At 36.0% G+C, this 15,460-nt stretch overlaps 1 protein-coding gene across 3 annotated transcripts in view; it reads left to right on the top strand.

Annotated features, from left to right (window-relative positions):
• Positions 1 to 15,460, top strand: part of UPF2 (UPF2 regulator of nonsense mediated mRNA decay) — a 119,872-nt gene that overhangs the window by 1,469 nt on the left and 102,943 nt on the right. For all 3 annotated transcript variants that reach the window (XM_053665764.1, XM_053665762.1, XM_053665763.1), the window contains exons 2-3: positions 4,005 to 4,384; positions 7,278 to 8,057. In XM_053665764.1, coding sequence (XP_053521739.1) covers positions 4,023 to 4,384; positions 7,278 to 8,057 — 1,142 coding nt within the window. In that variant the 5' untranslated portion in view covers positions 4,005 to 4,022. The remainder of the gene's footprint in view (positions 1 to 4,004; positions 4,385 to 7,277; positions 8,058 to 15,460) is intronic.

Raw genomic sequence — 15,460 nt, 5'->3', positions numbered from 1 at the left:
ACCTGTGTTATTTTGAGATAGAATCTATTTAAAGGTCTAGTTTTAACTTGAAAAACTTTTTGAAACACTTCAGATAAAATATTTGGCTCTTTATTGAAGCATGGGTTTGTTGAAATAATTTAAAAGAAGTTTAGCATTTCATTAAGTTTAGTGCTCAGTTAAAAATTTTAAATTGACAGTATAAATGCATACTTATCTGCATTATGTTGTTTGTATATTTTATTTGGCTTTTCAAATCTTAGGGTCAGGGTATATAGTGGAAAAGAGCACTGGACAGTTGAGTCTTGACCCAGTTAGCCTAAACTTGTGTAATCTTGGATATGTCAGTCTTCTGTTGCCACCTCAATGTAAAAATTGAAAATTGAAGTAGATGAAAATTTAGTAGTTCTATATGATGAACTTTTTAGTGTTCTGTGTGGAAGAAAATAAACATTTATTAAATGCCCCCTTTATGCGAGCTGTTCTAATAGAAGTTTAAGAACTCAGTGAGAAAGGTAACAGTATCTCCATTTTATCAATAGACTCAGAGTTGCTATTGCCTAGTTTCCAGGTTGCAGAGTTGGGTTGCAAACTTGAAGTTTTTCTGACTTAAAAGCCCATACTATTTTTTTTATTCTGCATTGCCACCTTCACATGAACCTTTGCATTTTTTTCTTTTTGTTCACTGAACTTTAGTTCTAAGTATACTTGGTATATGTTTGTTGTATGAGGATGAAATGATGCAAAAGATTCCACTACCAAGACTTATGGGTCTTATTTAGAAACTTTTATTATGCTCTAGAACACAATCTTACTCATGAGTGCCTATTACAGTTTGATACAAATAGGCACTTAAAAATTTATTACATATTTGAAGACTGTACAGAGTCACAAATGTTTGGGAGACACTGTTGAGCTAATAAATGATGATCTTTTATGAAGTTGTAAGATTTCAAGTGAATTTCTTAATGTTTTAACAACTTAATATCTAACTTTATCTTAAAAAATGAGACATTAATTGTAAACTTAGATGCCGTTTAATAGTCTGAGAACTATATCTTGTTAATGCTTAATATCAAAATACTAATTCTTTGGAAACACTTTTTTGCACATAGTGACAAATACCATTAAATAGGATTGTATTGGCACCTTAAGACTTGTCTTGTCCCCGAACGTTTTAGCTAAAATTTTCCAAAATTTAAAAACATAACATAAAAACTGCTTAGCCATGGTCAAGGGTCTTTGTATTCTTAGATACATAATTTTGTGATTTGTCTTAATATCGACGATGAAGTCTTCCAACCTATTGTTTGGTACTCTCAAGGTTCATAATAACTTCGGTTAAGAATATGGGTTTATCAGATTCCATCTCTGTCACCAGCTGTGGAGGCCTTGGTCAGATTACTTGCTCAGGTATCAGTTTACGTATTTATAAAATAGGGAAAATAATACCGGCCTCATAAAGATTTTAAAATTAAATGAGGTAAAGTATATCTTTAATACGAAATAGTGAGTGGTAGCTGTATTATCCTTTTTTGAAAGTTTGCTTGCTTTAGGGCACGATACTTTCCCATTAAATGTGGGTATTTAATTGAACCAGCATAAGAATTGATAACTAGATTTCTCAGATAATGTAAATGTTAACAGTGTCTTGCTTCATAAATAAGTACTTACTCTCTTTCATATTCAATGATTGCTTAACTAGGGTTAACATTTTTGTTTGGTTTTGTGTTTTGGGTATCATTGTCAAAATGCATGTTCAAGGGAAGGAAAATAGAATAAAAGAAAAAGGGAAAGGAAGAGGTGACAGAAAAGGTACAGACTGACAAGTTCCTTCAAAAATTAAAGTGCTTTGCCCTGGCTGGTGTGGCTCAGTGGATTGAGTGCCAGCCTGTGAATCAGAGTTGGTTGCCTGTTCAATTCCCAGTCAGGGCACATGCTTGGGTTGCAGGCAGGGCACAGCACGTCCCCAGTTGGGGAGTGTGTGAGAGGCAACCAGTTGATGTATCTCTCACACATCTGTGTTTTTCTCTGTCCCTTCCTTCCTTCCCTCTCTCTAAAAATAAATAAAGTCTTTAAAAAATTAAAGTGCTTCTGCTATCCTAGGTTGTCCTTCTGTGGTAACATTTTATTAGAGTGCTGAAATATATGCTTTGTGTGTTAATAAGTAATACAATATTTATTGTTCCAGATGTTCTGTTTGCTAACCTAGTTTTTATTGTCATAATTTAAAACCTGTGTTTGAAAGTATTTAAGAATACTGTGTATGTGTTTAGTTTTTAATAAAAAAGTAGTAAGTTAAATAGAAAATGTTTGGATTTTCTCATAAATTGCACATGACTTAGGAGTTAAAATGTGGGGCATTGTCTATAAAAATATATTAAGACACTAGTTCTTTTATTTTTGTTTTTGTTTTTTTTTTAAGCTTTTATTTATTTTCAGAAAGAGGGGAAGGGAGAGAGGGAGAAAAACATCCAGGTGAGAGAGAAACATCAACTGCCTACCTTTCGCTTTGTGGGACAATGCCCAACCAACTGAGCTACACTAGTCAGGACAATATTAAGACACTAGTAGAGATATTTATTTATTTATTTATTTATTTATTTATTTATTTACTTACTTATTTTTAAAAGATTTTATTTCTTTATCTTTTAGAGGGGAAGGGCAGGAGAGAGGGAGAGAAATATCAATGTATGGTTGCCTTTTGTGCGTCCCCTGCTGGGAACTGGCTTGCAGGGAACCGGCCTGCAACCCAGGCATGTGCCCTGACTGGGAATCGAACCACGATCTTTTGATTCGCAGGCCTGCGCTCAATCCACTGAGCTACACCAATCAGGGCGAGATACTTATTTTTAGAAATGAAAAAAAGACTGAATTTTGCAGGGAAATCTTTTTTTTTTTTTTTGGTTCCAGCGTTTATTTCCAGCTAATTGTATAAAGCCTGTGCTATATAGACCAGTGCTATCCATTAAAACTTTGTGTGGTGATGACAATGTTCTGTATCTGTAAATGTCTGATTTGGTACCCACTAGCCACATGTGGAGTTGATAACTTGGAAGTATGGGTGGTGACTATGAAGAACTGAATTTCAAATTCTGTTTTATTTTTTAATTAATTTACATGTCAGTAGTCACATGTGGTTAGTGCACCAGTTTTTGACTGGTGGCGATTTTGCCCTCAGAGGACATTTGGAAATACTTGGAGTAATTTTTGCTTGTCAAAACTAGGAATATACTACTGGCATCTACTGCATAGAATGCAGGGATGCTACTGAACTTGGTATAGTGCACAGGATAGCATTAACTACCCTATCCTTCCTCTCCAACCAAGAAAACCCTAAAACAAAGAATTATCTTGCCCAAAATGTCAGTAGTGCTGAGACTGAGAAACTTGGCTGATGGCTATGGTATTGGGAGGTAAAGAATGTACAGATTTCTATAATAGTGTTTGTTTATACATTCATTTTGACTAATTCAAAAGAAGAGATTAAGGGTCTAGTCTAATTTGAGGTAGTGACAGTTTTTGTATTTGAAAGTCTGGGAAGGTTAGAAAAATGAAATAACATTTGAGTTTTCTGTTGTCTATTTTGTCAGTTGATTTATAGGAGAAAAACTTATATGCTCCAACTTAAATATTATTAAATATTGTATGAAATAGTGTCACTAGTGTCTCTGAATGGATGTGAAATGTTGGGGTTAATACTGATTCAGAATGTCTGATATATCCTGGATTATTAATGATTAAATGGTATGTTGTTTTGCAGTTGATAATAATTGAATTTGGGTGATGAGTATATGGGATATTTGACTATTTTTGTTAATAAAAACATACTTAGGCATAACTAATTATGATAAAATGTGGGAAATGACCAACAAATTATTTTATCATAGAAATAGTATTCATTTTGCATGCATTTATTTAATCTCACAATTGGTTTGCATTAATATGTACTTTTTAAAAAATATAGTGTCATTATTTTAAAAAGTCACTGCATCTACAATACTGACATTCTTTTTCTCTTACAGATTGTCCTGGGTAACATAATGCCAGCTGAGCGTAAAAAGCCAGCAAGTATGGAAGAAAAAGAATCTTTGCTAAACAACAAGGAGAAAGACTGTGGTGAAAGGCGTCCAGTGAGCAATAGGGAGAAACCAAAAGACGAGATCAAGCTCCCTGCCAAGAAGGAGGTTATTAAGGTCCCTGAAGATAAAAAGAAGAAACTGGAAGAAGATAAGAGAAAAAAGGAAGACAAGGAGCGTAAGAAAAAAGAAGAAGAAAAGGTGAAGGCAGAAGAGGAATTAAAGAAAAAAGAGGAAGAAGAAAAAAAGAAACATGAAGAAGAAGAGAAAAAGAAGCAAGAAGAACAGGCAAAACGACAACAAGAGGAAGAAGCTGCCCAGTTGAAGTAAGAACATTTACTTTAACCATTGATGAGAGAAATGGGAGGATAGAAATGTTTTGGATAAATGATTATTTGAAGTAAAACTTTTGGGGTACAGTTCCTTAAGAGTTGGGAATATCTTATATGTTGTTAGTTTCACTGACTAGAGGTGTGCTCACAGCAGGGCTTTAATTTTTCTAATTAAATAATAGTAATTTTTAATATTTCTTGAACTATAGGGTAACCTGGATTATTTTGTTTTTCTAAAACTTTTTTTAGTGCTATTATACTCCACCTTTTTAACTTGAAAATTTTTAGTTTTTCATGGGTGCTATTTGTTGTGATCTAACTATGCCAGGCACTAACTAGGAAGTGTATCAGTATGTGTACATATCCTTAAGTCAGTCCTAATGAAGTTATGATCCTCATTTTACAGATTAATAAAACTTAAAAAGGTTAAAAAACTTGCCTGAGGTCACAGTAAGCAGTGGAGTGCAGGGATTTGAACTTAAGTTGGGCTGACTTTAAAACCTCTATTCTTAAGTACAATTCTATAATGCCTCGCATTCTTTATCTAAATTTATTTTTAACTTTGTAAATCTTTGCAAGTAATACAGTAAATGGTGAAAAACAAGCTGTAGTCCTCATAGGAAGATTTCTAGGATGTAATGACAAGTGACAGCTGTTGAATAGCAGGAGCTTTTTTCTTTACACATGTAATTTTAAAAAGCTTTTTGCAAACATGGATTGTTATGGATCTCTAGAATAGCTTAGCCTCTACTTTCTTACAGAAGTTCTTTAGTCCAGTACTTCAATTATTGAAAAAATATTTTATTTATGTTTAGACTGAGGGGGAGGGAGGAAGAAAGAGAGGAAGAGAAGCATCAGTATGTGATTGCCTGACATTCGGCCCCAACTGGGGACTTGGCCTGCAGCCCAGGCTTGTGCTCTGACCAGGAATCAAACCAGCGACCTTTCCGTTCACAGGCTGGCACACAATCCACTGAGCCACACCAGCCAGGGCCAGTACTTCGATTTTTAATGAGAAACCGAAGCCTTATGTCTAGGAGGCAATAGATATATATGTATTCTAGTTTTAGAATGTTTAGAGCTATGATTCTTGAGAGTTTCTTAATTACTTTGTTTTACTTTTTTTTGTAAATCACAAAGCTATTCAGTTTCAGTGTAACTTTTTGCTTCCTCTCCCATTCAATACACAGAGCTTAAAACAACAACCAAAAACCCAACTTTTGAGGGAAAACTTCAAATATATGCAAAAAATAGAATGGAATAATGATATTCCCTTCTCCCCCTGAATCTCTGCAGCATCAACAATTACACATTTTTTCCTTTCTGGAGTATTTTAAAGCACCACATTATTTTGCCTATACATCTTAAAGTATTTTAAACACAGATGGAAATTGAGTTACTTAATGCATTATGTAATGCACTCCTGCTCAGGTTATAGTTTCTTAAAGTGTACCCATTATTAATCCTGTTTGTGTGTGTGTCTGGGAGACTTCTAAGAGATGCTCATGTGTTCCTCTTCCCAGTGATGAATGTGACTCCCTGTTAACATAGTGTGGTTTGTAGTGGGGGGAAAAAATCAGAATTATAGCCTAACTCAAGGAAGGTTATCTTGGAAAGATGAATATCTACTTTAAAAAAAGATTTTATTTATGCATTCCTAGAGAAAGGGGAAAGGGGGAGAAAGAGAGGGAGAGAAACATGAATTGGTTGCTTCCCACATGTGCCTTGACCAGGAATTGAACCAGTGACCAAATTTCGCTTTGTGGCACACTGCCTAACCAAGTGAGCCACCCTGGTTAGGGCATGAAAATCTATTTTTTAAGAAATAGGTATTTTGAAGTTACAAATTTTGGTATTTTAGAAACCTCAAAGTCAGATTGTCCCCACTCTCCCACTCCTGCCGAACTTGTTTGACTACATCTGCAATTTAAACATGTTTCATCTTTTTAGTAGAAATATAGGTAAATTTGTTTTTAACTCTCTTCAACTTTTTATTAAAGGGCTTTTATTAAATGGCTTTAATTCTACAGTCAGTTCTCTTTCTGGTTCCTTTCCAGACTTTTAAAATTATACTTGAATTTTAAGACCCAAATGTAGAGTTACTTTTTAAAAAAATTTTTTTCTGAGGATATATTTATTAATTTTAGAGAGCAGTGAAGGGGGAGGAGGGAGGGAGGGAGAGAGAGAGAGAGAGAGAGAGAGAAATGTCAATGTGAGAGAGAAACATCAGTTGCCAATTAGTTGCCCTAGAAGGTGCCCTGACCGTGACCAAACCCACAGCCTAGGTATGTGCCCTGACTGGGAATCAAACCCACAGCCTTCATTGGTGTAAAGGTGGACACTCCAATCAGATGAGTTATCTGGCCGGGGCTGTGACAAAGGGACTTTATAAAAAGTTCAGTTAATGCTTAAGTATGGAAGAATGGTACTTCTCAAACCATTTTTAGTGTATTCTTTTATAATGTTTATTCTTTAGCCAAAGTATTCTTTGGGGACAATTTTTTTCTGCATTTCCAATTGTTTTATCTGTTTTAGGTTTTGTATGCTTCCCAAGCATATTTGTATTTTTTATATTAAGCATCATGTGTTTTATCTGTTTATTCTTTCACCTTTATTGAGATATAAATGACAAAAGTGCTGTATTCATTTAGTTATTTAAACACCTCTGCTTTACTATATGTTATATTATCAGTATAGTGGGTTCTTAACATCTCAAGTGATTAATAAAATGTCTTTAAAAATGGCGAAGTGGCCTTTTGCATCTTTTGTTCTTATGGATTCTGGTGCTTATGTGAGTACTTTTTCATTGGCTTTCACTGTTATGGGATTTGGCAATGATGCTTCAAAGTAAATAGAGTATTATATTTACTTATTTTTTTTTATATAGAGAAAAAGAAGAATCTCTTCAGCTTCATCAGGAAGCTTGGGAACGACATCAGTTAAGGAAGGAACTTCGTAGCAAAAACCAAAATGCTCCAGACAACCGACCAGAGGAAAATTTCTTTAGTCGACTAGACTCAAGTTTGAAGAAAAATACCGCTTTTGTCAAGAAACTAAAAACTATTACGGAACAACAGAGAGACTCCTTGTCCCATGATTTTAATGGCCTAAATTTAAGCAAATACATTGCAGAAGCTGTAGCTTCTATTGTAGAAGCAAAGCTAAAAATATCTGATGTGAATTGTGCTGTGCACTTATGTTCTCTGTTTCACCAGCGCTATGTCGACTTTGCTCCGTCACTTCTGCAGGTTTGGAAAAAACATTTTGAAGCAAGGAAAGAAGAGAAAACACCTAACATCACCAAATTAAGAACTGATTTGCGTTTCATTGCAGAATTGACAATAGTTGGGATTTTCACTGACAAGGAAGGTCTTTCTTTAATCTACGAACAGCTAAAAAATATTATTAATGCTGATCGGGAATCACATACTCATGTTTCTGTGGTGATTAGTTTTTGTCGACATTGTGGAGATGATATTGCTGGACTTGTACCAAGGAAAGTAAAGAGTGCTGCAGAGAAGTTTAATTTGACTTTCCCTCCTAGTGAGATAATTAGTCCAGAGAAACAACAACCTTTCCAGAATCTTTTAAAAGAATACTTTACATCTTTGACCAAACACCTGAAAAGGGACCACAGGGAGCTACAGAATACTGAGAGACAAAACAGGTGATTTTCAAATGTTTCTCAGAATTGAGAATTTATTTTGGAGCTCATACTTAAAAATGTTTAAAGTCTTCATGCCACTGAACGAACTTATGGAAAAGGGCTCATTACAGGTGATTTCTTAACATTCCAGGAAAATTTCAAAGTGTAACAGTCTAAGTACTCATGTTTAAATGTGAGTCTATCATAGATTTTGAGTGCGATTTTTAAAAGAAATCTGGCAAGTATATGGTAATTTTCACTTTGGATTTGTTTTCTTTCTGTGAATTATCCTCAATGTTGAGGGATAAAATTTCTTTTTCTGTCACTTTATCTGCTATTCTTTTCTGTGTGTTTCACTGTTTCTTCTCTATAACCGGTTTGCTTTTCATTGTTTTGTATTTTAATATATTGATGTCACTATTAATATTTGCTCCTTTAAAAAATGTGTTATTATTGGTGGTATTTTAGATCAGAAACTTGGAAAACTGCACCAAATTAGCTGTGAAAAAAAATTTAAATGCAACTATGTGAAGTGCATTTACAGGAGGAGTTTTTCTCCTGGGGATATTCATTTAAAATTCTAGAGAAATGATGTATATGCACGTGGTAATTAGTGAAGACACCTAATTTAGGTACCACCTTTGTTGTTAACAAGGAACTATAGACTACTGTGTAGCATCTGTACCTAAGAAGCCTCATCAAACTGGATGTTGATAGTAGTAGTGGATACTATTAGGTCAGCTTTTATGGAGGGTGGATTTGGAGGAGGGCTGAGGGGTTACAGAAAGGAAGCAACAGCAATAGCTTTTGCATGAGTACTTAGCAACTACTTAAAGTTTATGTTTGAAAGTCTGAAATAGCTGTTGATCAGAAATTAATATGGGGAAGTACACTTTCTATTTCCATAAGACTGCAGTTGGGAAAGACTGGTTTAAGTAGTTACCACTAGAAGGTGATTGATTTAACCAGAAGACTGTAATAGTAGTAGTTAGGGCAGGGTGAAGGTAGGTGCAGAGGCTGTCTGGCTAAACCTTGCTGGCTAAGGGTCATTCAAAAGTGAGAATTTAATATGGCAGTGGTGTTCCCCAGTGTATCTTGAAGAAAAAACAACAAAAAAAACCCTTTGTTTTGTGCTTTGAGTAGTGAGCTGTTTTAAACTTTGAAGAGGCAATCAATATTTATATAGTTAGTAATGAGTTAAAAAGGAAAACATTGGTCCTCTGTTAATAATTCTCACATATTTAAGGTTTCTTAATCATTGATTTACATAGTGTTTTGTCTCATGTCTTTTTCCTTTTGTTAAGTATGCTTTGATTAGTTTTTATTGGCTACTTAGGGTTTTATGTTATATGCTTTTGCTTTTGATTGGTCTCAGAAGCATAGAGGCTAGAGAGATTCTAATACAATGATTTAATCTAGTCATCCTTCCAGTGCAGGAATCCATTTTATAGGTTGTCTGACAGATAAATTCTTTCTCTAAAAACCTCTCAAAGGAGATTGAGCCATTTCAGTGTTGGACACATGTATTTGCTAGGAATTTAAGCTGAAATTTAACTCCCCATAAAATGGTTCCTTTAAGTTACTTCATTTTTCTAGTCAAGATGGAAGTGAGGGGTCATGACCTGTTTACCTGTTCACAATCAATGAAGTATAGAAACTAAGACTAAATGTTTAGATATTTTTATAGCAGTTTCCATTGTCTTGATATTGTTACTGTATTTTATAAAAATTACTATAATGACTGGAAAGAAATTATTCCTTTACCACATAGAAGTGTGAGAAGCACTGGCTTTTCATTTAGATATTGCTCATGATGTCTCAAATATAGGTGTGGCAAAAGTAAGGTTACAGTTGTAAACAGTTTATTTTATTACCATTTATTAGTTATTGTGTTATTTCCCATGCAAACAACTGTAAGCCTGTGTTTGCTCTGCCCTATATTTCAGACTGATCAGGTGGTTCCTTTTCATCTTCAAATTAAATACCATAGTTTCTTTCACTTTGCACCATGATTTCCAGACACTTCACTGTTCTTAGGACATTTGTTTTGGATGCATTCTTTTCTGCCCAGGACCTAAAATTCCATTCATTTTTATAGCTACTGTATTCTTCTGATTTTTTGGTCAGGATTATATATACCTAAAGCCTAGTTTCTCAAATGAACTGTTGCCAAGCCAGTTCTCCACTTTGAACTAGTGAAATCATTTTTTAAATCTAATTATAGACTTATCACTTGTAAACTTCGGATGTTTTTGACATATCATTGTAACCTAATGATCATTTTGGACATTGATTAATGTACATTAATTGTACTTATCCACTGATCACTTTGAGCCTGATAAGCAGACCTGTTTTTTCATTATTCAGGTCACCATGAAAATATTGAACAGGATGATACAGTGTTAAAAACACAGCTTTGTGACCTTTCTCTAGAAATTTTTACTCATCTAAATACAGAACTGTTAACTTGTGATTAGTAGAGGAGGTTTTTTAGCTAGTGTAAAATGATCTTAGCATTGTAGCAGTCATTTTGTCATAGGAGACTCTCTACTTAGTTGTAATAATTTGGGGGATGTGATTTAAATACCTTACTGAGCAAAGAAGGCACGAGGAATGGATTAGTGCACAGTCCCCACTTGGCCTAATGTTGGTCTCCTGAGAGAACATGTTACAGTATACTGTTAAAATGACCATTTTCCAATATTTTCTCCCTCCCAATCATCCAGTAGGTGTTTTGAGGTTTTTCTGCATCATGGGAATGAATTATGGGCAATAGTTTTTTTCTAGTGCAGTTTGTTTTAGGCATGAAAATGCTAGAAATCTTTAAGTGGATACTTAAGATTCATGTAGTTAAATTACTTTAACTCTTTATTCACTGTCTTGATAATGATGGTTTAAGAAAACATCAAGTACACTATTTTCAGTCTGTAAATCCCAAATGTTCTTGGTCATTTTAATTAGCTTGGGAAATGGCACCATTCTTAGAGGTTGTGAAGTCTTAAGTCTATACTGAGTAAAGTCTATACTTAAAAGTTCATTCAACCAGCTTAAAAAATAGAGTAATAACAGCTTTGGTGTTTTTTTAAAGATACTATATGCATGAATGAAAGCCAGTACAGTGACTGAATGAGACTTAGTGGGTCTCAAATGTTCTCTTTTCATGTGATATGGCCTGATACCATAGGTATTAATAGCTAGTTCTGTTACTAAGTCCCTGATATTAGCAAGCAGTACAACTGGCCCTAGAGTTGGGTGAATTCTTTTTTTTAATGTTTTTACTTATTTATTTTTAATTACATTTTATTGATTATGCTACTCCAGTTGTCCTGTTTTTCCCTCTTTAGTCCCCCTCCACCCAGCACCACCCATTCCCTCAGGCAATCTCCCCACCATTGTTCATGTCTGAGAGTCGTGCCTGTAAGTTCTTTGCCTACTCCATTTCCTGTATGTTACTTTATATCCCCATGGATATTCTGTAACTACTGTTGGTACTTCTTAATCCCCTCACCTCTTCATGCATTCTCCCCCACCCCTCCCTTCTAGTAACTGTCAAAACATTTTCCATATCCATGATTCTGTCTCTGTTGTTCTTGTTTGCTTAGCTTTTTAGATTCACTTTTTAAAAAAATTTTATTTATTTATTTTTCGAGAGAGGGGAAGGGAAGGAGAAAGAGTGGGAGAGAAACATCAATGTATGGTTGCCTCATGTGTCGCCTGCTGGGAACTGGCATGCAACCCAGGCATGTGCCCTGGCTGGGAATCGAACCTCGATACTCTGGTTCACAGGCCCGCGCTCAATCCACTGAGCTATGTCAGCCAGGGCTAGACTCACTTCTTGATAAATAATGTATTTTTGCCATTTTATTGTTCCTAGTTTTGATCTTTTTCTTAAGTAAATTCCTTTAACATTTCATATAATAATGATTTGGTAATGATGAACCAATTCCTTCAGTTATTTTTATCTGGGAAGCTCTTTATCTGCTCTTTAATTCTGAATAAGATCTTTGCTAGGTAGAGCAATCTTGGCTGTAGGTCTCTGCTTTTTATGACTTTGGCTATTTCTTGCCCATCCCTTCCAGCCTGCAAAGTTTCTTTTGAGAAATCAGCTGACAGTTTATAGGAACTCCCCTGTAGGTAACTAACTGCTTTTCTCTTGCTGCTTTTAAGAGTCTCTCTTTATCTTTAACCTTTGGCATTTCATTAATGATGTTTGTTGGAGTGGGCCTCTTTGTATCCTTCTTGTTTGGGACTCTGTGCTTCCTGGACTTGCATGTCTATGTCCTTTACCAAATCAGGGAAGGGTTTTTGTTTTTTTGTGGGTTTTTTTTTTTTCATTATTTTTTCAAACATATTTCTTATTTCTTGCTCTTTGTCTTCTCCTTTGGCCATCCCTATAATGTGAATGTTGGTACATTCGAAGTTGACTGAGGAGCTCCTTAGTTTATTTTTGTTTATTTAGATTTTTTTTCTTCTTGTTCTGATTGCTTGTTTTTTTCTTCCTTACATTCATTGATTTGATTTGCAGCTTCATTCCCTCTAAATTGTTCTTTATTTCAATTAGTGTATCCTTCATTTCTGACTGTATCTTATTTATGCTGCTGAGGTTCTCAGAATTTCCTTGAGCATTCATATAACCAGTGTTACATAACCATTGTTCCTTGAGCATTCATATATGCAGTGTTTTGAACTCTGTATCTGCTAAATTGCTTATCTCCATGTTGTTTAGCTCTTTTTCTGGAGTTTTGATCTGTTCTTTCCTCTGGGCCATGTTTCTTTACCTCATTTTGGCAGACTCCCTGTGTGTGTTTCTATGTATTAGGTAGAGCTGCTTTGACTCCATGTCTTGGTAGCATGGTATAATGTAGTAGGTATCCTGTAGGGTTCAGTGGCAGAGCCTCCTCTATCGCCCAAGCTGGCTACTTGAGGTGTGCCCTTTGTGTGGGCTGAGTACACCCTCCTCTTGTAGTTGAGTCTTGGTTGCTGATGGCAGATCAATGGGAAAGATTCACCTAGACCAGTCAGCTGCAAGGATTGGCTGTGTCCACTTAACGCCAACCTCCATCCTCTGTGGAGGATCAGCTGTGCAGGGGCAGGGTGGTTTTGCTGTAGCATGGTCTGTGGCTGCCCACTGGGTTGGCTGTCCACTGGGTGCACTGGCCCAGAAGTTTCCCTGGTGGTGCAGGCCAAGGCCAGCCCCCACCTGTGTTTTGCCCCAGGCCACCCTGTCTGACCTACAGGGCAATCTGAGATTGCTACTATTTGTGTGGGGCTTGGAGATTCCCACATGAAGCCAAGCTGTGAATCTAGGCTAGCTGCTGCATATGCAGTGGCCAGGGACACACTGAAGCCAGCTGTTGCTTGTTTGAGAGGATTTAGGAAGTTTTGTGGTATGAGCCAGGACCAGCCATTCATATGGAAAAACAGTTTGGGTGTTGATGGGGCAGAGTCTCTGGGGATCTCTAAGGCAAGTCAAACAGTGTTAGCCAGGTTGGTGGAGTCTCATATATGGCACCAGCCTGCTGGCTCCATGGCTTTGTGGGTGGAGGGCTCAGAAAAAGGGCAGTGGACCCTGCTCAGCCTGATGCCAGATACTTACGCCTCTCCCACTATGCCACTGGTACTCTTCAAACTGCCACCCTAGCTCTGGAGCTTAGAGGGAGTGAGTCTGAGTAGGTGAGTCTGTGTGTGGGTTCTTTAGAGGAACTGCTTGGGACTCCAGAAGTTTCTTTCACTGATTCAATCCCCACTGCGTTTTGCAGCCAGAAATTGTGGGGACATGTCTTCCTGGCATGGGAACCCTGGGCTGGGGGGAGCCTGGTGTGAGGCTGGGACTTCTAGCTACTAAGATATCCCTCCTGAGTTTCACATTTGGATATGGGACCAGCCCCGTTCAGTGTCTGCGACCCTCCTACCAATCTGGATGCATGTGGTTTCTTTAATAGTTGTCAGACTTCCATTCAGCTGGGTTTCTGTTGGTTCTGAATGATGGTTGTTCGATATTTTAGTTGTAATTTTGATGTGGTTGTGTGAAGAGGCAAGCCATGTCTGCCTATGCCATTATTTTGACTGGAAGTCTCTTTCTATTTATTTTCTAGACAGAGGAGAAGGGAGGGAAAAAGAGAGGGGGAGAAATGTCAATTAATTGTTTCTTACACACCCCTAATGGGGGACCTAGCCTGCAACCCAGTCATGTGCCCTAACCCGCAATCAAACCAGCAACCCTTTGGTTCACAGTCCAGTGCTCAGCCCATTGAGCCATACCATCCAGGTGGGTTCAGTGAATCCTAATAAATTTGAGCTTATAAATGCTTTTTGTATTTAAAAGAATACTTTTTTAAAAATACATTTTGGTTAAGTGATCTGGGGAGTTATAACTAATAGTTATTTACACATTTAAAAGAAACATAATATTTGCCAATTTAGAGTTAGTTGCTTTACTTTGCTAAATTTTGCTTTGTATTACATTTAGTGCTTTTTATACTTGGAATACTATGTATTTTGAGATATTGTTTTCATAGAAATGGTATGACTTAATATTTGGGGGGGCATATAATAAAAATTGGTTGAAGAAATTATTTTTTAAAAAATAACATTCACTTATTTTTAGAGGGAAGGAAGGAGACAGGAGAGAAACATTAATGAGAGATTCCCTGATGGGGAAACGAGCCAGTGTCATTTTGCTTTGATGATGCCCAACCAGCTGAGACACACCTGTCCAGACTAAAGAAATGACTTAATTTGTATTAGATATAATTTAATGTTAATTGTGTAATAGTTGTTTCTCTTAGTACAGTGAAGTCATGAATTTAGTTAGTCAGAAGTTTTGCTTGAATAGTTCTGAAGTGTTTTAATTCCTTTTTTTCTCCCTAATTGGTGGGAATGGTGGCAAGTTTATTCAATACCAGTGAATTATGACCTTCATAATTGCATACTGAGTTCAGCAGCAGTAAGTGATCTGCTTTAAAGTTTATTAAAAAAGAAATGTAGGTAAATGTAGGCTTTCCCCCGATTGTTAATAAAATTAGAGAGGTGTTTTATTAATGCAAATTCATGAGACATTAGTTTACTAATGTTGAAACTTAAAAACACATTGACCTTCAATAGTGTTGCTTTTACCTTTCATTTTCCTTCCAGGTAAGTTGTACTGTGCTTTATAGGTAGATCAATAAACTGTGTTGTATTTAAGCACTGTTAAGATGTTATGTCATTGTGCTTTGGACTTAGAGGCTTTAATGATTTTGTAAATTCTAAAACTGTTACTTCTTTGCAGATATTCTCTGATTCTGATTCATAATTGACTGTGATGACTGTCTGTAATAGTTGTCTAATATTTGAGTACATGCATGACTGTGGTTTAGTATCTTTTCACACAAGATTATAAGACATCTATAAATTCTAAAATGAAACCAAAAGAAAATGTAAGT

This window comes from Artibeus jamaicensis, unplaced genomic scaffold (genome assembly GCF_021234435.1).
Source record: "Artibeus jamaicensis isolate MK-2021 breed Jamaican fruit bat unplaced genomic scaffold, CSHL_Jam_final contig_426, whole genome shotgun sequence".
Classification (NCBI taxonomy): domain Eukaryota; kingdom Metazoa; phylum Chordata; class Mammalia; order Chiroptera; family Phyllostomidae; genus Artibeus; species Artibeus jamaicensis.
This window is presented reverse-complemented; position numbering and strand designations above follow the sequence as displayed.